Source organism: Rhinatrema bivittatum, chromosome 1 (genome assembly GCF_901001135.1).
Source record: "Rhinatrema bivittatum chromosome 1, aRhiBiv1.1, whole genome shotgun sequence".
Classification (NCBI taxonomy): Eukaryota; Metazoa; Chordata; class Amphibia; order Gymnophiona; family Rhinatrematidae; genus Rhinatrema; species Rhinatrema bivittatum.
Window position 1 is genome coordinate 686,533,535 of NC_042615.1, and position 21,332 is coordinate 686,554,866.

At 45.2% G+C, this 21,332-nt stretch overlaps 1 protein-coding gene across 2 annotated transcripts in view; it reads left to right on the top strand.

Annotated features, from left to right (window-relative positions):
• UTP15 (UTP15 small subunit processome component) overlaps positions 1 to 21,332 on the top strand; it is a 104,798-nt gene that overhangs the window by 22,327 nt on the left and 61,139 nt on the right. For both annotated transcript variants that reach the window (XM_029574853.1, XM_029574857.1), the window contains 2 exons: positions 5,361 to 5,539; positions 10,711 to 10,836. In XM_029574853.1, the coding sequence (XP_029430713.1) occupies positions 5,361 to 5,539; positions 10,711 to 10,836 (305 nt within the window). The remainder of the gene's footprint in view (positions 1 to 5,360; positions 5,540 to 10,710; positions 10,837 to 21,332) is intronic.

The following is a 21,332-nucleotide window of genomic DNA, read 5'->3' on the forward strand; positions in this document are numbered from 1 at the left end:
ATTTAGTTACCAGATGATCTGAAGAGTAAAGCAAGCATATAACTGAAGAGTTGGTACACTGTATTGAATATTTAACATTTTAAGCTGAAGCATTTTTTCTTACATAGTAATGAGGGCAGAAAAAGACCAAATGGTCCATTCAGTCTGCCCAGCAAGCTCCCCATGATAGTAAATGCCGCTCCACGCAGGTTATCCTCGTGATTCTGTTAAGGGTAGTAACTGCCGTTCCTCCGTGCAGGTTACCCCCATGTTTCTGTTAAGAAAATTCCTCCTTCGGACCGGAATCGAACCAGTGACCTAAGAATATCAGCAGTTAGTGAATTACCTCTACAGTCCTCCGCTCTCCCAACTGAGCACTATTGAGAACAAAATAGCTTTTATAGTGCTTATGTATTCTGCAGTGTTTGACCATAAAACTGCATCTCTGTTTCAGTTTGAAATTCACTTTGCTATGTGTTTCCTCGGGCCGATTCCTTTTTTTTTTTTTTTTGGTCTTAAAGCAGTAGTAGCAGTTAAATTTCCTAAAGTATGAATGTGCCTGTTCCTTGACACTCCATTTTTTTTTCCTCTGGATACTATTCCGTTGACTTCTTTCTTTTTTGTTCAAATATATTATTCCTTTCCTCTTCATCCAGTCCGACCAGTCCAGACAGTTGGATTATGCATGGCAAACAGCAGATGGAGACAGATTTATAGGCTCATTGATGTCACTACTTGTGTGCATCCGTGCTGACACCAGCCTGCCAGTATTCTCTTTCTCCATATACCAACTATTTCCCTTCACAAACAATTCTCCAACATCCACTGATTCGAGGGAAACCTTGCTTGGTGGTCTTTTTTTGTACGGTGGCTCTGTTCAAGGATAACCAATTTTTAGTTATCCTTCTCGTTTGCCCCGTGTATTACTCTTTATTATTCATGCTTTAATGTTTCTTATTTTTCTTTATTCTTTTTTTCTTATTTTCACTTTTTACTTATAAAATCCCTTCTCCCTAGCTGCTTGTCCGACCCACTTGTCTGTTCTTATTGTCATATACTTATCAAGGCTGCCGCCCTTGTCTCTTCTTATGGGTTCGGATCTGCCTGCCCGACATTGGCCATGTTTCGGCAGCATGTGCCTGCTTCAGGGACTGCGGGAGAGAAATCTACTGTGTCCAATCCGGGTTCACAGTGTCGACATATTTTTTTTGTGCTGCATGTGTAAATGTGAGCGACGCCTTCCGAGACAACAGCTCTGTAGGGCTGATTTTCCCATTGAGTGGTGCCTCCCAAGAGTTCCCTGGTCACAGGCGCCCTCAGGGTTGATACCAGTTCCCTGAGGGGTCTGGTTGATTACCCTGGTGGGGGAGGGGTGGTTTCCAGTGGTGCTCAACCTGAGAAACAGACAGCTATCCTTAGCCCAGGAGGTGCTCGAGTTTCCCTGTCTCTTGCTCATCCTGTCTCTTACTCTTCCCATCTCTTACTCTTCCTCCCCTATTATCTGTTTAAAAAAAAAAATAAAATAAAGAGCCGACTTGGGAGAAGCAGCAGTAAAAGCCGGATGCCAAGGGAAAGCAAGCTGTGCTGCTAACCCATGAGATTGAGCATATAAAAAGGACCTTGTTGAAGGAGGGAAGGGAGCTGCAAAGCTACCTCTTTCAGTGGTACCAATGGCAGGGGCTTCTCTGTGGAGCCATGGAGTGCACTCGTTAAAAAAAAAAAAGTAGGTAAATCGTGGCCACAGGTTTTGAGGTCTGTGGCAACAAACATCTCCTCAATGTCATGGACTCATTTTGCCTGACTTGAGATAGGGAAATGGAGCTGATGTATCTAGGTAGCACAGGAGTCTCACCCTGCAAGATGACGCAGAAGCGCATAGCTCCAAGCCACTAAGGGTGGCTTGGAGCTATGCCCTCCTCTGCCAGGAAGCAGGGCACAAAGCCTCTCCTGCTAGGAGTTGGGGCTCGCAAACCACACATAGCTAGCCCTATAGGATCTTGGGGGTTCCCCCCCCCCCCCCCCCCCAGTTTTGTGCTGCTAATATACCAAGCTTTCTGAGCAATGAGGACCTAAGCTACAGGGAGTTCTCCCCTAATTCCCAGGCCAGTGTACCTCTTGGCTTACTGGAAGCCAGCTTCTGAGCACCAGAGGACTGGCCTAATTGCGTCAGGTTCCTCAGCCGATGCCGCACTCTAGAATCTGTGACACTGTTTGAAAATAGGCCATAAGCATCATCTAACCAACCTGGAGCAAATCTGTCAAAGAATGGCCAAAAAATCACTCCCAAACAGTGTGCAAAGCTGGTAGAAACTTACCCCAACAGACTTAAAAGCTGTTATTGCAGCAAAAGGTGATTCTCCCAAGTACTAGTCTGAAAGGGTTGAATACTTTTGCAAAAAATGCAGAGAAATAATGAATTGTGATCTGTCTTTGTAAGGATCTCATTGATTAATACTTCCAAAGATGTTTCTGTATTAAATTCAGGTCCGAAACTGGACTGCCTAGTATGCCCAGGCGGGACTGCATCTTGGGGGTCATGTCAAGGCTTTATTCTGTCAGAACCATGGCCACGTCAGTGGGCCACTTGCGAGCAGTTCCCGTGGAGGAGATCTGCAAGGCTGCGACTTGGAGTTCTCGCCACACATTCGCATTTCAGTACTGTCTGGGTAGGGATGGCCGACGTGACAGTAGGTTCGACCAGTCTGTCATTCGGAATCTCTTTTCCCTGTACGTACCGGATCAGTCCAGACTCCTGGGTTTTGCCTCCGCACCAGCAGATGGGAGACAGAGCAAGATTTGACTGGCTCTGTCATAAATACCAGGGTGCCACCCACAGTCTGCCAGTATTACTCTGTCTCCTGCAGATGGTCTGGGTGGCTTTACTCATAGTCTGAGCTGATCCTTAAAAAAAAAAAATTAAAAAAAAATAGCCTTGCAGAGCTTTGTTTGGTTTCTTTTATTAAGTTTAAAAAAAAAAAAAAAAAAAAAAAAAAAGAAAATCATAAGATGACTGAGAAGGCAGAGAGTCCCGGAGCGTCCAGCGACGGTCTTATCCTCCCAGGGAGTTGGCAGGTCCTGAGGGGACCATCACCCCTGGTTCTGCAGGTTGCTGGTGCTAAGGGTTGAGGACCCTGATTTTTGTCTCTTGACAGCCCAGCCGGGGGTGATACCGGGGAGCCCAGATAGGGATGGCCGACGTGACAGTAGGTTCGACCAGTCTGTCATTCGGAATCTCTTTTGAGGTGTAGAACCCAACTCTCCCTGCCTATTGCCCATTGTTTGGGTTCAGGCTGCCTCCCCCTCTGTTACCGACAGCACTGTGGTGGTTGTATGTGTTGGCACCTGGTTGGTGCTTGTTGGTCCCCTTTTGTGTTGGGGAGCAGCCTGTAGTTAGGGATTCACCCATGTGTGAGGACTACCATCCTGCTACTCCTAGGAGAATGCAGAGTTGCTTACCTGTAACAGGTGTTCCCCTAGGACAGCAGGATTTTAGTCCTCACGGTACCCACACGCCACCCCGCGGAGTTGGGCTTCTCCTAATTTTTGTTTTAATTTTGACCATGATTCTTTGTTACAAGACTGAAGAGGGACCCCGCATGAATGTGTGGAATAGGCCACGCTCAAAGTTCCAGAAACTTTGACATCAGTTTTCCGTGCCAGGCTCCACCCGATGATGTCACCCATGTATGAGGACTAACATCCTGCTGTCCTAGAACACCTATTACAGGTAAGCAGCTCTGTTGAATGTTTCACTGCATAAAGAGAGAGATGACATGTAGAAAGAAAGTTCTTGTCAGGAAAAATGTGTTCCTTTATTCTTCCCCTTGGCAAAATCATTTAAGGATTTAAGCTGGACGATAATTAGATGGAATCAAATTTTACTTAATTTTGGGTATTCATCATGAAAAATAAAAATAGTCTATAAAATTATAGATAACCAATAGTCCAAAATCAGAACTTGTAATTTCTCAACATTGCAGTCGGTCAAACAGTAACACCAGCGAAGTATTATTTGTTAGTTCAAACAAAACAAACATGGAAGATGTTGGCAAAAAAGGACCAAGTGCTCCACCGCGTCAGCTCATTTGCACTCACTCACTGTGCTGATACTGGTCGTCTTCATTCTGGTATTCTCCCTCTCTGTTGCTAAGGTCTCTTTGTATTTGTCACATGCATGCTTGAATTCTGCTTCTATAACCTCTACTAGAAGTCTGTACCAGGAGTCCATAGGCTCTTGGTAAAAGTATTAGCTTCATATTATGACCCCCTTGGCCTTGAACTTTTCAACATGCTGCCTTCTAGATATGTGAAAGTTTGTCACACCTCCCCTTTCCCTTCTTTCTTCTAGAGAGTGTATCTTTAGCACCTTAATTCTCTTTATGTATGGCATGCACCGTTCTAGGGGCACTCTTTTGAATTGCCTCTACTTATCCATGTCATGTGATCTGCAGAACTGAACACAGTTCTCAAGGTGAGATTTCACCAGAGATCTATAGAGGTAAATTTGATTCTTCTGTTTTTCACCAACCTGCTTGCTACCTCTCTTTCATGGCCTAAAGGTTTGAGAAACTTTCAGCGGATTTTGTATGCCCCAGCACTGCTCACAGGCTGACAACAGCTTTCTGTCTATGCACAATGGGCTTGAGGCACACAATTCTTTTTGGTCTCTAGAGGGCAATATTGGAAAACATCTCTCTCCCTTCCTCCTCAGAACAACAATTGTGATTCGGCAAAAATAAAATGTATATGTATAATATATGTGTGTATATATATATATATATATATATCACAGTCTGAAAAAAGATATTTGGGGCATGCTGGATGCGGAGCCACCATAGATGCTTCAGTAATGCCCTCTTCTCTACCTGAAGACTTTTTTGCTCTTTGAGGTCCTTATTCAAACAGTCTCGATAGTAAAGTTAGCCAGATAAAGTTATCTGGCTAATTTTGGAGGCCTATTGAACAATGCAGTCACTCTATTGAATATTGTTGGCTGTCTTAAAAAGCCAGCTAACTATAGCTGTCTTACTTTAGAACAACGTTTTGCCCTGACCAGGCTTAGCCGGCTACGTCATCCAGTTAACTCTGAATATTGGAGTTAGCCAGTTAATTTAGCTGGCTAACTCAACTTCTCCCAGTTACACCCTGAAGCGTTCTTAACTTATCCGGCTAACTTCTACCCACCTAACTTATTAGCCTTTCAGAACTTAGCCAGATATGTATCCAAATATTCATTTAGCCAGCTAACTTCTGAGCTAGCTGGCTGAATGCCTTTGAATATGGACCTCCACATTTTCTCTTGTCTTTTTTTTTTTTTCTATTTTTGTAATTTTGTATCTTTATGCCTTTTTTCTTCTTTTTTTTTTTTTGTTTGTTTCCAGGGCAGTTCATGTGGTAGGCTTCACATCCGATAAATATCGGATAGTATCTGGCTCGGATGATCATACATCCAGGCTGTGGGATATTCCGAATGCAACGGAAATAGTGTCGTACAGGGAACATACGGATTACATCAGGTGTGGTTGTACCAGCAAACTAAATGCAGATCTCTTTGTAACAGGTATGTTGCTTTTGAAGAACAGTTATTTTGCCAAAATGGAATTTATGGAAAGATATTTATGAAAATTAACTCTCTTCATAATTGGGTAACTGACAATTGCCTTTATTATTTGGCAGTGTATGTTTGTGAACATTAATCCAAAACACTTTTGAAACTGATATTGAAGGAGCACCCAATATTTTTACAAAGTTACTGCTGTTCCAGGGCAAGTACTTTTCTCCATTGACAAACAGGAATGAATTAGCCATTAAGCGTGGGTTGATGTCATACAATGGCACCACACGCTCAGCATGTGCAAGAGTTCCCGCTTGCACATGCTGCCTCACGAACCCCTCAGTCTTTCAACATTTTGGCCTTGGGCCTTGTTTCTTCTTGTTGCTTCTTAGAAGAAACATAGGGAAATATAATGGCAGAAAAAGATTGTATGGCCCATCCATTCCTCTATTTTCTTTTTCTGCTGCCTTGGCAGCCCCTCAAACAATTTATTTTTAATTTAAAAAAAAATAATAAAATGAAAAGTCAAAGATGAGTATGGAAAAGTCTAAGGCCAAGAAGCCCATATTCACTTTTGTCAAGACTGTGATGGACATCTGGCACTCACAGATACAGTGTACACATTCCACCTGCTATTGCATGACCCCCTCCAACTGCTATAGCTGTGGTTGGATGTCGTCTTGGGTGTAGCAATGCTGCACCTGGAAGATGGAGGCCCTAAAGAATGCCCTGATGGATAAGAGCCCACAGCCTGAATAGAGGAGCTGTTCCTTGTCTAAGAGCGAGATGTCTCGCTCAAGAAACAGGAAGTTGAGGTGGATCTCCTCCCCTTCTTAATACGGCAAGCATGGGAAGGTTCTCCCCCCCCCCCCCCCCCCCCAGGATCCAGGCAGAAGCCTGAGGCATCAGACATTGAGCCAATAAGAGTGTTCAAATGACACGAGGGACCTTCTTCAGGATCAAGCCTCTCAGAGACGGAGAAAAAGTCTGTGCCATCAGCACAGGGCTTCACCAGAGGGAAGGGCTGTTCAATTTGGAGAAGAAACGACGGACGGGGGGGGGGGGGGGGGGGGGCGAAATATGATAGAGGTCTACAGAATCCAGAAAGGACTTGAACAGGTTATTATAAATCTGTTATTTACACTCTCAAATAATACAAGGACCAGGGGGCACTCCATGAAGTTAGCAAATAGCTCATTTAAAACAAATTAAAATTCTTTTTCAATCATTGCATAGTTAAGCTGTGGAGTTCATTGCCAGAGGATGTGGTTACTGCAGTTAGTGTAAATGAGTTTAAAAAAAATTTTGGATAAGTTCCTAGAGGAAAAATCCATAAAATGCTATTAATCAATAAAGGATAGTAGCTTGAGATCTGTTTAAACTTTGGGTACTTGCCGGCTACTTGTGACTTGGATTGGTCACTGTTGGAAACAGGATACTGGGCTACACTGACCCAGTATGGCATATCTTTATGTTCTTATGTCATTTGTTTTACCCAGACCGGGGACAGCCAGGGTTTTGACCATGTCCTCTGTGTGGAGCTCACATTGTAAGACAGTTGTCCCACTCAGTGCCGCAGCCTAAGGCACCATGAGTTGTATTGGAGCAGAGCACTATGGCGCCTACGCCCAGGTTTCCCACCACTGAAGCTACAGCATGGCAGGAGCTGCAGCCAGTGCTATCCAAGGACTGGGAAATGCAAATTCATCCAAAACAGTGTGTCTTAGAGCCACTTCTGTGGTGCAGAGTTTCTCCATGACTGTACAGACAGCCCTCGATGATGAACCAGCCTTGGTTTAGAAAGAGGATGTCTCTCTTCCAACTCCAGCAAGAAGGTCTTCTAGTCTGAGAGAGCCAGGCTGTCAGAGGTAGTAAAGAATTTCTTCACCTCCATAAGCCCTAGAGACTACAGAGGGAAATTAAACCTCTCTTGTCCAAGATGGAGGTGATTTTCCCACATAGTGGGGCTGCCCAAAGTCCCACAACGGTGCATGCTACTCCTCAAGAGCTTCTGGAATCAGGAATAAGTCCTCACCATAAGGTGGTGAATTCGCCTCATCCAGGAGAATCCTCTCAGGAGTCGGAAGGGGATTAAGTGGACTCTGTCCATTCTGAGTTTGTGTCATTCTAAGTTTGCTGAATTCCTGTTTTAAATCATTTATTCAGGGCACACTATACGAGAAACATGTATGTGTCACGGGCCAGACTTGTGTGAATTCTTTTATTTCAAATTTTCATTGTTCAGAATGACCTGCATGATGGAATACATTCAACTGATCACCGAACCTATTGTTGGATGCATTTTTTCAAGTTTGCTTTTTCCACTGGAAAATTTAACTTTGCACCATCTCTCCTTTTTTCGAACTTTACCTTCCTAGCATGTAGCCAGATGGACTCGGGACCAGTGGGTATTGTGCTCTTCTGCTAGCAGATGGGAGAGACAGAGTCAGATTTCAAAGCTGACATCATTCAAGATATACCCCTGCAGTAACCTCAGGTCTTCAGTATCGCTCCATCTCCTAGCAGATGCGGACACTGTCCCACACACTAGAATAGTGTTAAGAATTACAGCAAAGAAGAAACAAAATTTACCTTAAAGAAGATCAAGCCCCACTCTCCTGCGTTGATACCTAAGGGTCCCTCCTCCAGTCGAGAATTCTGAGGTGATCTCAGATATACCTCAGAGGTGTGCCTTGGTCCTTGGCCTTTCAGCTACACTTAGCCCCTAGTGTAGCTGAAAGGCAGTGGGTGCAGAACAGAGCGTGGTGGTGAAGGTAATTCCCTCTCCCCGCAGCTGGAGACCGTCCGGCACACGATCGGTAAGTGCCGAGACCAGGTAAGAAGAAAATCTCTAAATTCGGGTTTCCGGTCTCCAGAGCTTGGACTGCCGATCGGGTTGAGCAACCTAGGTTGGGCTAGGCCCTGATTCGGTGCAAGGGTCCACACACACGTACAGGAGAGTGGGCGCTCGCCTGCTCTCCTGCAATTTTTACTGTATCAGCCCGTTAGTATCTTCCAAAAATTGTATCTGCATGCCTCATTAACCATACTATTGTCTGCCTACTTTCTTTCCAATACCACAATGCACAAAGGAGAAAAGTTGTTTTTTTTTTTCCCATTTGGACTGCAACCTCTAGTGTATTATTTGAGAAGGACTTGGCCATCATCAAGCTTCTCAACTATTCATGTCCATTGATCCCAACAGATTAAGAAGGGAAGCTGTCAAACAAAATCTTTTATGCACTGGCTGGATTACAGATTTCAGACTGTTAAGGCTCAGTGAGTGAGAGCCATGATGGCTTTAGTGGCTCTTCTCAGGGTCATTTCCATTGAAAATGTTTGCAAAACTGTTGCTTGGTCATCTGTGCACATCTTCACATCCCACCACTGTCTGGACAGCATTTCCCAGAATTACAGTAACTTTGGGAAAGCAGTTCTGTGCAGCCTCTTCTCTCAGTAGTCCACTTTCTACCTGTGGGGCTGTGTTGCTTTAATAAATGCTTCCACTGTTCAACTCTCAGCTTGGCATTCCCCACGTGTCCTGACTAATTCAATCCTATTTGTCAATGGAGAAAGCAAGTTTGTTTACCTGTAACCAGGGTTCTCTATAGACAGGATGAAATAGCCATGAATAATACCTACCCGCCTCCCTAATGCTTAAGCTTTCCAAGAGACTGAGGGACTGAGGCAGCATATCCGTGCAAGAACTACCGCACATGCTCAATAAAGTTATATTGAGCTTTGAGAGAGAGGTCCATGTAGGTACTGTCAGATGGTCACCCGTGTGGCTTGGCTAATCCATCCTGCTGTTTATGGAGAACCCCATTCACTGGTAAGCAGATTTGCTTGATATGCTATTGTTATTTATGTGGTGTTTATTTTTAGTGCTTATGATGATGTTCCTCAGCTTGACCACTTTTGTGGCAAGGCGGGTTACAAATTTGGTTAAATATATAAATAGCTTTGCTCCCTATTTTATTTATTTAAATATATCTCATGCCTTTTCATTGATAGCTCAAGGCAAGTTACATTCACATACTGTAGGTATTTACCTATCCCTAGAGAACTTACAATCTATGGTTGTACCTGAGGCAATGGAGAGTGAAATTACTTACCCAAGGTCCCAAGGAGCATCAGTGAGATTTGAACCCTGGCTTCCCTGGTTCTCAACCCACTGCTCTAACCACTAGTATGCTCCTTCACAATTTGTGCTTCTCAAGGGCATTTTTTTTTCCCTCACATCTTTGGCTTTTTTTCCCTTTCTCATGTTTTCTCCTTCCTAACCCTAGCCTGATTAGGCTAACGTGAATCTCTCACCAATGCACTAAGACGTCATGAACTTGCTGCTTAACCTCTGTCAGGGTGCACATGAATTAGAAATGCTCAAAATTTCAGATATGCGATTTAACAGGCAGTTATGCATGTTTGAGTATAAATGTGAAGGCCTAAAGTCAGGGCCGGTGGAAGCACTAAGCGAGCTAGGCCTGTGCCTAGGGTGCTTCAGGCGGCAGAATTATGAAAGGGCAAAAAGTGCCCCTTCAAAATTCTGTGTGCTACCCTCCCGACACCCCCTTGGTAGTCCAGCGGAGGGCTCAGGAGCGATCTGCCACTCCCGGGGCCTTGGCTGCCACTAACCAAAATGGTGCTTGTGGCCTTTAGCTCCCTACCATGTGACAGGGGCCAACCAATGGCACCGGTAGCCCCTGTCACATGGTAGGGGCTGAAGGGCACCAGCACCATTTTAGTTACTGGCAGCTGACGGCCCGGGAGCAGCAGATCGCTCCCAGGCCCCCCCCCCCCCCGCTAGACCACAGGTGATTTTATGAGTTTTGCAGAGGTTTGGGAGAGTGAGGGAGTGGCAGCATGTGGTCCTCGCACCTAGAGTCGGGGGCTGCGACCGGGGGCAGGGCAAGGCTGAAGGTGCCTATGGCACCCAATCCCCTTGCACCGGCCCTGCCTATAGTGTCACTTTCTCATTGACCTAAACCATCTTTTTGGGTTAGCCTATTTTTTTAAATGAATTAATTGTATTTAGGATAACTGAGTATTCAGTGTCATTGGTCTGAGCAAGGTAGCACTCTTTTTAGCTCTTGGTGGTGCTGCAGATTTGTTTTTATGGCACATATGGCACAACACAGTAAAATAATAATTCACTCCTTCCTGTGGCTGTTTGGCAGGTTCCTATGATCACACAGTGAAAGTGTTTGATGCACGGATGGAGAAAGGTGTGATGAGCATGGAGCATGGGCAGCCTGTGGAGAGTGTGCTGCTCTACCCATCCGAGGCACTGCTTGTCTCAGCAGGTATTTCAGTCTATGCTGCTCTCTGTTCCTCACAGAGAGAAGCATCCTTCTGTCTGTCTGAATATGTTTTTGTATTTTTTTTTTTGATTGATTAATGCCATCTCATGTGACAGATTCAGTCCATTATTATTCTGTTTCATTAGTCTCGTATAGGAGTGATTTTGTAGCATGCTTAATGTTTGTCTGATTATTGTCCTTGTTTTACCTCCGCTTTCCCAAGGTATCCTTCTCCTTGAATTCATTGAATTTAATCCACTTTGAAGTGTCTGAAAGGTGGATTAGAAACCAAATAGATAAAAATTAATTGTGAAAAATGTTTACAGCATTGGGTGTTCTGTATTCAGTTTACTCTTGAATATTCAGAGACCCAAAAATTCAATAAATGTTGGGCTGACGAATGTATAGCTTATACTGTAAACACCGGATAAATTGTGGTTTATTGGTCATTTCCTATTGTGTAGCCAAATGGACTCAAGACCAATGGGTATTGTGCTCTTCTGCTAGCAGATGGGAAACTGAGTCAGATTTCAAAGCTGATGTCACTCTAGGTATACCCCTGCAGTAACCTCAGCTCTTCAGTATCTCTCCGTCTCCTAGCAGATGCGGACACTATCCCACACACTAGAATAATGTTAAGAATTACAGCAAAGAAGAAACAAAATTTACCTTAAGGAAGATCAAGCCCCGCTCTCCTCTGACACCTAAGGGTCCCTCCCCCAGTCAAGAATTCCTGAGGTGATCTCAGATATCCCTCAGAGGTGTGTCTTGGTCCGATAGCCGGTTCCCAGCATGGACTTAGTCCCCAGTGTGACTGAAAGGCAGCAGGTGCAGAAACGAGCGCAGCAGTGAAGGTAATCCCCTCTCCCCCCGCAGCTGGAGACCATCCGGCACACAATCTGTAAGCGCCAAGACCACATAAGAAAAAATCTTTAAATTCAGGTCTCCAGTTTCCAGAGCTCAGATTGCCGTACCGAATCCGTCCCCGGCAAGGTTAGAAGGGAGTACCGATCGGGTTGAGCAGCCTTGGTTGGGCTAGGCACCGATCCGGTACAAGGGTCCACACACGGAGACCCTCGGGGGGTGCCATCTTAAGCACTGGGGTCATTGGTGCCATCTTCCCTTCTTGGCCGGCAGTACGCGTGGGGCAGGCCGGGCGGCCGATGCGCTTAACTTGCGTGCAAAGCTGCGAGCACAGCTATGCACACAGAAGCGCACACAACTGAGTGCGCCCCGCACGCACAACTACAGCCACGTTTACAACTGCATGCGCACAAACACATAGAGAGAATGGCGCTGGCACCCAAGAAGGCCAGAAGGCACTCTCTTTGTACAGCCTGCCACATAAGAGCCGTGCAGCCTGAATTGGAGTCCTGCCTGTGTCAACATTGCGAAGAAGCCCGGGGGGAACCAAAGCCTGGTCCCTTACTGTCGGGAGATGGTTCCGGAACTACTGACGATAGCTCCCCGGTACATCTCCGAGATGGCTTCCCCACAGGAGGGCACCTCTGGGGCCCCTACTCCGACTCCCCCTGGGATTAACATGGACCCAGAGACCTTCTCCTGCTTGGAATTTTTCCAAGGCCTGCAAGCCTTCGTTCAGGCGCAATCAGCCCCGGCTGTGCCCCAGGCTCAACCCCTGCTGGAAGCACAAGATCCACCCGGCTTGGATGCCTCGCCTAACCAAGAACTTCCCTAACAAAGACCCAGACACCTCAGATGAGTGACTCCCTGGAAGAAAGAAAAATCCCTCCAGGAATGGAACCATACTGAACCATGCTTCACTTCTTCCACAAGGACGAATTACCAGCCCTTGTTTCCCAGACTCTGAAGACACTGGGTATTCCAGGCACAGACCCTATGGCGGAACCAAAGAAGAACCCCATCTTGGTGTCCCTTCGAAAGGCCTCATGATACTTTCCAATGATGGAAGCCATCCAGGAACTGATTAACCTGGAATGGGATGCCCCGGAGGCCAGCTTCAAAGGGGGTCGGGCCTTGGAAGCCCTATACCCTCTAGAACCAGCAACCAAGGAATGCCTGCATTTCCTGAAAGTGGACTCTATGGTCTGTGCCGTCTCAAAGCGAACAACTATTCCCGTTGACGGAGGCGCTGCATTGAAGTACACTCAGGACAGATGATTGGAATCCATCTTTAAGCAAGCCTTCGACGCAACAGCAATGACATGCAGATTGCTTCCTGCTGCGCACTGATGGCACGTTCCTGCTTGCTCCTCTCGACAGAAGCAAATAACTCCGGAATGTATAACGGTGAGACGATGGAACCTGCAGCAGCCTCCCTCATGGACGCAAGCTCAGACTTGGTGCGCACTTCAGCCAGGGGCGTTGCCTTGGTAGTGGCAGCCAGAACACAACTATGGCTACGGAATTGGTCTGCGGACGCGACATCTAAAGCAAATCTCACAAGAATGCCTTTTAAAGGATCTCTTGTTTGGAAGTGAATTGGAGAAGTTAACCAGCAAATGGGACGAATTCCCAGTACCTTGGCTACCAGAAGATAGGAGTAAAAGATCTCAGCGTCCCTCCCTCCTCCAGAAGAACAAAGGGCAGAGGATCGCAGTGCTTTAGACCCTACAGGAACTCGCAGTTCCAGGTACCTCATCCCTCCGGAAGGTCCCAGCTCTTTTGGAACCGACAGACCAAGAGAGGAGCAGGCCCCGGGGCAGGCTCCAGCCATGCTCCACAATGAGAATGGGCCGACCCATCCATAGGAAGAGGATATAGGGGGTTGACTTGCCCTCTTCTACCAAAGATGGGTCGAGATAACGTCGGACAAATGGGTTCTAATCATCATTTGAGAAGGTTACTCTCTGGAGTTCTTCAGCATCCCTCGAGACAAATTTGATGTCACCCTGCCACTCCCACTCCAAGAGACTGGCAGTAGAAACCACTCTAACAAAACTACTCAGTCTGAAGGCAATAACTCCAGTTCCCACGCCCCAACAAAATATGGGGCACTATTCCATTAATTTTATCGTTCCCAAGAAGGAAGGATCTTTCCGGCCCATCTTGGATCTCAAGAACGTCAACCTTCATCTGCGGGTTCTACACTTCCGCATGGAAACTCTTCATTCCGTAATAATGGCAGTACAACCGGGAGAGTTTCTAACTTCCCTGGACCTTTCCTAAGCCTACCTTCACATCCCAGTCCATCAGGATCACCAGCGCTTCCTGCGCTTTGCGATACTGGGTCACCATTACCAGTTCAGAGCGCTACCCTTCGGCCTAGCAACCGCTCCCAGAACTTTCACCAAAATCTTGGTGGTTGTGGCGGCAACACTGAGGAAGGAAGAGGTCTTGGGTACACCCTTACCTGGACGATTGGCTAATCAGGGCAAAGTCTTCGGAGGAGAGCCGGCAGGTGACCAGCAGAGTCGAGCTTACTGCAGGAACTCAGTTGGGTCATGAACAGGGGCCCATATGTGACCGCTCCAGCGTTCCTTACTGTCACAATGGAACCCACTGTCCCAGGACTACTCAATTCACCTCCAGCTACCAGCAGAGGAACGTTCTCAGCTCCAGTGGTGGCTGTAGAAAGACCACCTATGCAGAGGAGTAAGCCTATAAACTGGATCTTACTCACCACTGATGCGAGCCTGCGAGGGTGGGGAGCCCACTGTCAGGAACTGACTGCCCAGGGACAATGGAACAAGGAAGAGGCGGAATGGAAAATAAACCGCCTGGAAGCTCGAGCAGTCAGACTAGTGTGCCTGCGATTCAACCACAGACTCCCGAGGCAAAACAATTTGAGTAATGTCTGAGAATGCGACAATGGTTGCTTATAACAACCACCAGGGAGGAACCAAGATGCCAGACAGTGTCTCTGGAGATAGACCCTCTCATGGCATGGGCGGAGGTAAACCCACAAGGGATCTCGGCCTCCCACATCACAGGAAAAGACAACGTCTCAGCAGACTTCCTCACAGAGAGAACCTGGACCTGGGGGCATGGACGCTGACCACAGCCTTCCAACTTATAGTAAATTGCTGGGGCCTCTCCAGGTTCTTCAGCCGCAGACGAGAGCCACACTCCCAAGGGATCGACACCCTCGTCCAGACCTGGCCAGAGGAGGACGTACTGTACGCTTTCCCCCCAGGCCACTACTGGGCAAGGTCATCCGCAAGATAGAACATCACAGGGGATTAGTTCTACTAGTGGCCTCGGATTAGCCAAGGTGACCATGGTACGCAGACATGCAAAAACTCCTTGCGGGGAACCCTCTGTGCCTACCTCCACACAGGGACCTTCTCAGACAGGGCCCAATTCTCCACGAAGATCCGTCTCGATTCTCTTACGGTCTGGCACTTGAGAGGACGCGCCTGAAGAAACTCGATTACTCAAAGGCCGTGATTGACACCCTGCTCCGAGCACGCAAGTCCTGCACATCCCTGTCATACATCATAAAGCTGGTCATACCCTAGATCTAATCTTTATAAATCAAGGTTTATCCCTCTCGGCTCCAGCAGTTTGCTTGCCAATCCCATGGTCGGATCACAAGTTAATCCACACCTCTTTAACAATTCACCTCCCAAGCACTACTACCTCACTAAAAACATCGGTTCAATTCAGAAAACTATGCAACCAGGAAACCCTCATTACTCATCTATCAGAGGAACTAAAACACATTAACATATCGGACGCTGACTCAGCCCTCGCATCCTGGTCCTCTATAACTAAAAAAGTTGCAGATCAGACATGCCCTCTTATCTCCAAATCCATCAACTCTAATAAAGATAAGAAAAAGCCATGGTTTACCCCTGAACTTAGACATTTAAAGCGGGAACTGAGAAACAAAGAACACATCTGGAGAAAAAATCCTACTTCAGAAAACAACTCAGCCTTCAAAACCAGCATGCACCAATACCGGATCGCCATCCTACAGAAAAAAAAAGATTTCTACTCTCGAAAAATCCACCACTTCATCTATGATCCAAAAGCCCTTTTCTCCCTGGTCTCATCCCTCACTAAACCACCCACTACCATCATTCCGGACGAAAAATCTGCAAACAAAGCCGAGGAGCTTGCAATCTTCTTCAAGGAGAAAATATCCAACCTTCTGAAACCACTCCGGAATCATAAAAATACTTCTCCTCAACTACCTCTCTCAACATCAACTCCACTTCAGACTTCAAGCCTGGAAGCCTTCGATCCAGCATCCTCTCTAGAGATTGAAAATATTCTAAAAAAAACTTAAACCTGCATCCCACCCGCTTGATTCGATTCCTGCTAATCTGCTCATAGCTAGTGCCAAAGCTATTGTAAAGCCTATTGCTCAAATCATCAATGCCTCCCTTACACAGGGCTTAGTGCCATCTCCACTCAAACTCGCTATCCTAAAACCCCTTCTAAAAAAGCCAAATCTCTCTCCAGAAAATCCAGCCAACTTTCGGCCAATAGCCAAACTCTCTTTTATAGCTAAAATCCTGGAAAGACTAGTCAACCATCAACTCTGCGAATTCTTAGACGACAACAACATTCTCGCCACAGCACAATTTGGCTTCCGCAAATCCCGAAGCACTGAATCCCTGCTCATTTCACTAACCGACAACATTCTTTTCAACCTAGAGAAAAAACAACCTTGCCTTCTGATCCTCCTTGATCTATCAGCGGCATTTGACACTGTAAACCACAAGATCCTCTTAGACCGACTAGCAGAGATTGGTATCAAAAACACCACATTCAATTGGTTTAAATCCTTCTTACAAGACAGGTTCTATAAAGTTAAGATCAACAACTATGAATCTCAACCGATCAGTTCTAACCTTGGCGTCCCTCAAGGATCCTCATTGTCTCCGACCTTATTTAACATTTACTTGCTCCCTCTCTGTAACCTACTTTCCAAGCTAAATCTAATCCATTACCTTTACGCCGACGATGTCCAAATTCTCATTCCTATCACCAAATCCTTGCAAGAAACTCTTCACTTTTGGAATTCTTGCTTCCTCTCCATATTAAATCTCCTTGCTGATCTCTGCCTAATTCTCAATACCAACAAAACTGAATTCCTCCTAATCACCCAAGAAGGCAACTACCAACTCTCCAACACTCTTCCTTTGGCATCACTACCACTATCTCCCCGGGTCAGAAACCTAGGAGTCACTATGGATAGCCATCTGAATTTCAAAAGCTTTATCAGTAACACCGTGAAAGAATGCTTCTTCAAACTCCAGGTTCTAAAAAGACTCAGACCCTTACTTACACCCCCAGGATTTAAGATCAGTCTTGCAAGCAATCATATTTTCCAAAATTGATTACTGCAACTCTCTGTTACTTGGGCTCCCAGCTATCTCCCTAAAACCTCTACAAATGCTCCAAAATGCCACTGCCAGGATTTTAACCAAAGCAAAAAAAAGGGACCACATAACTCCAATCTTAAAGAATCTCCATTGGCTCCCTATAAAATATAGGATCCTCTACAAAACCCTCTCCATCCATCCATAAATCTATTTACAAAGCTACACACCTCGACCTCAGGATCCCATTCCAGCTACATTCATCCTCCCGTCCATTGAGATCAGCGCAAAAAGGCTCTCTAAAAACCCCTCCACTCAAAATTTCGTCAAACAAAAGAGCCCTATCCACAGCAGGTCCTATCCTCTGGAACTCTCTACCATCTGATCTTAGGCTTGAACAATGCCCCATCACATTCAAAAAAAGACTTAAAACTTGGCTTTTCACTCAAGCCTACGCCTGAGCTGATCTTCACAATACCCTCCCTCCTGGACAATTTCATTTCATACCACTTTATTCAATAATACTAGAATTAATTGCAAATCCATCTTGTCAAGTTTCAAATACTAGATACTCGACTGATTCATTCTAATCGCCTGTCTATAAGATTGTTGTTATTTATTTGTTGTCTTATTATGTCTTATTTAATTCAATTTTCTCCAAGTTTATTTTCCTGTTCTATGTAAGACTCATATGTTAAGTCATCCTAATGTTATATGTAAATCGAAGTGATTAGTAACATTGTTACCAGAACCTCGGTATATAAAAAATGTTAAATAAATAAATAAAATAAAAATACATACAGCCTGGTGTGAGGACCGCAGGATTCTCCGCGGACAGCCAAGATTCCCATGATTCTGGATTTCCTACAGGATGGTATGAAGAAGGGGTTGCCACTCAACTCCCTCAAGGTCCAGGTAGCTGCACTGGCCTGCTTCGGATCTGAAGTGGACGGTTTCCGGCTGTCAACCCATCCGGACTTGTCCCGCTTCCTGAAAGGGGTTAAACAACTACGACCACCCCTAAAGTGGACAGTGCCTCTATGGAATCTCAATCTAATATTAGACTTCCTAGCTGGGGCTTCCTTCAGACCAACACACAGTCTGTCACTACGCCTCTTAACATTGAAGATGGTATTCCTGGTGGCAATCTGTTCCACTCGTCGCATCTCCGTACTACAGGCACTATCCTGTCGGGAACCGTTCCTTAGGTTCATGCCTGGAATCATACAACTGCGCATTGTCCCCTCCTTCCTACCGAAAGTGGTTTACGAATTTCACTTCAACCAAACCATCTCGCTACCATCTCCGAATGAACATAAGAATTTGGAAGACTCGTGCCTTTTTCGCCATCTAAACCTTGGCAGACTCCTAGAAAGATCCTGGAAAGATCGGAACCGGTGCGCAAAATGGACCGCTTGTTCGTTCTTCACAGCGGAAAGAAACAAGGAGAAGTGGCTTCGTGGAGGACCATAGCCTGCTGAATCAAAGAAGTAATCAAGGCAGCCTACATAGAGGCAGGAAAGCCCTTACCTCTACAGGTTAAGGCTCATTCTACGAGGTCCCAGGCAGTCTCTTAGGCAGAAACCAAGTTGCTATCGCCTGCCGAGATCTGTCGGGCGGCGACGTGGTCCTCCATACACACTTTCTCCAGGTTCTACCACCTGGATGTTCTGGCCCGAGAAGACGCAGCCTTCGCAAGGGCAGTATTAAGTGGGCCATGGGCAGCCTCCCGCCCTGTCCAGGAGTAGCTTTTGTACATCCCATTGGTCCTGAGTCCATCTGGCTACACGATAGGAAATGACTTACCTGATAATTTCGATTTCCTTAGTATAGACAGAAACACTCAGCATCCTGTCCACGGCTGCCCCGGAAAAGGAGACCCTCGAAACTAAGCAAATACGGGTAAGCCGCGACCTACCCCTATTTCAAGACACCCACAGTTTGTCCAGTGTCAGCGTTAATTGGTTGAGTGCACTGGCGGTCTCCGGTTTGGAAATTAGTTGAACCAGTTCAAGTTTTACTCAAGTTTAATCAAGTTATTTAAGCAAAGATATATCCAACAATGGCTTTTTGAAGAGAATACTAAAGAACTGCAGTTACTGCAGGGGTATATCTAGAGTGACGTCAGCTTTGAAATCTGACTCCGTCTCCCATCTGCTAGCAGAAGAGCACAATACCCATTGGTCCTGAGTCCATCTGTCTACGCTAAGGAAAACGAAATTATTAAGTAAGTAATTTCTCCATTATACATTCAACAATATTTACACATTTAGTCTTATTCTTCTCTGTTTTACATCAGTTTACATTCATGTGTCACACAGTGTGGCCTCCATGCCATTGAATTGTGTTGAGTAACTTTATATTGGCAGAAATAAGTCTGTGGAAGTGTGAAAGAGTAACACATTTACTGATGTGCAAAGTCGTCTTTTAGCACGCCTGATCTTTGAGGTTCCCTTCTTGCTTTTATTTTGAAGAGTAGAAAATAAGAGACTGGAGTAAGACTGAAAAGAGAGAGAGCAGATAAGGGCCAATTGGCACACCCAGTCTTGCAGTTATCTTTCTCTTCTAAGTCTCTACTACTTTGAATAGATGAGTTTTATAAATTCCCAAACTTAAACCAACACCCTTTCCTTTTACTAGTCTCCTCTTTGCCTTGTACTCAGTCTCTCAACCTTGTTCTCACCACTGCACTTTATATTTGTCCCAAGCATGTTTAAATTCCATGACAGTACTGACTGCTGCCACCTTCTCCACTTGAAGGTCATTTCTGGCATTGTCATCTTCCTCTTCAATTCTTGCAAATCCCATACTTAATCCAACACCCAGGCCCCTTCCCATATTTTACCATCAAAAACACTGTAATAATTTAGACAGCTGCCAGTATTAGTGAGGTGGTAATCTGAACAGCAGGCTGCCCCATGCTTTTGATATTGGGGTTGTAACCTTGGCCACTCCTTGCGGGTTACCCTAGCCTTCTTGGAAGCTTGATGCAGCCATACCACCTCTCTCTGCACATTGGCTTGTAATCTCTTCTCTTTGACCCCTTAAAATTTGTACCCTGAGTAAACATGTAAGCCTCTTTCTTCCTTTCTTCTACTTATTTCTCCCACCTGCCCTTCCCAAGAATATTTAAATTGTCATGGTTTTGATTGCTACTTCCTCTGCCAGTAGGCTGTGCTGGGCATCTGCTACCCTCTCGGTAAAGAAGTATTTTATCAGCTTTCCTATGAACCTTTATCCCTGCCAATTCACATTAAGACCCCTTTTCCTTGAATTTCATTTTCTGTGGAAAATGCCTCCATGCTGTATGTTGTTGAAGTCTGTGTTGTAGTGGAATTTCAGGGTCCAACTGTATTCCAAAGTTTGACAGTGAACAGATGGTGAAATAGCCTTGCCATTGGATAAGCAGTGAGTGAATGTGATGCTGATAGAAATTATAATGTGTCTGTCAGGATAGCAAACTATAAGTCAGGCTGCTATGGGAGGTGCCAGGATCAGAACATGCTAAAATTCAGCTTATAGTGGAATTTATGTATAGAAGATAATGGTCTGCTTATTCCTGCATGAATAGTTAGTGGGATATAAATTTTTTGACAGGCAGTAGTGACAGACCCTGTGATGCTAATTGAGAGATGTGAGATGATCCTATGTGGTGCTGTTTTTTGCTTCCTGTGGTCAGCATGGATGCAGTGAATGAGATGATCACAATTATTCAAAGTTGTTAAAAAAAAATGAGTGGATTGTGAAGAACTGCAGAAAAACTTTGCAAGATTGGGGGAATGGGCATCAGATGACAGATAAAATTTAATGTGGACAAGTGCAACGTGATGCCCAGAGGGAAAAATCACCCACAAAAAGGATCTTGGAATTACTATGGACAATATGTTGAAATTCTCAGATCAATGTGCGGTAGCGGTCAATAAAGCAAGTAGAATGTTAGGAATGATTTAGAAAGCAATAGAAAATAAAGATGAAAATATCATACCTCTGTATCTATCCATGGTACAATCCACCTTGAGTATTATGTTCAGTTTTGGTCACCCCCATTGTAAAAAAGATAAACCAAAACAAGAAAAAGTACAGAGAAAAGCAACAAAAATGATAAAGGGAATGGAACAATTCTTATGAAGAAAAGTTAAACATGATATAGGGCTCTTTAATTTGGATAAGAGTCGACAGATGATATACTAAAGGTTTATAAAATCATGAGTGGGGTGAAATAATTAGGGAACAGTTATTTACCCT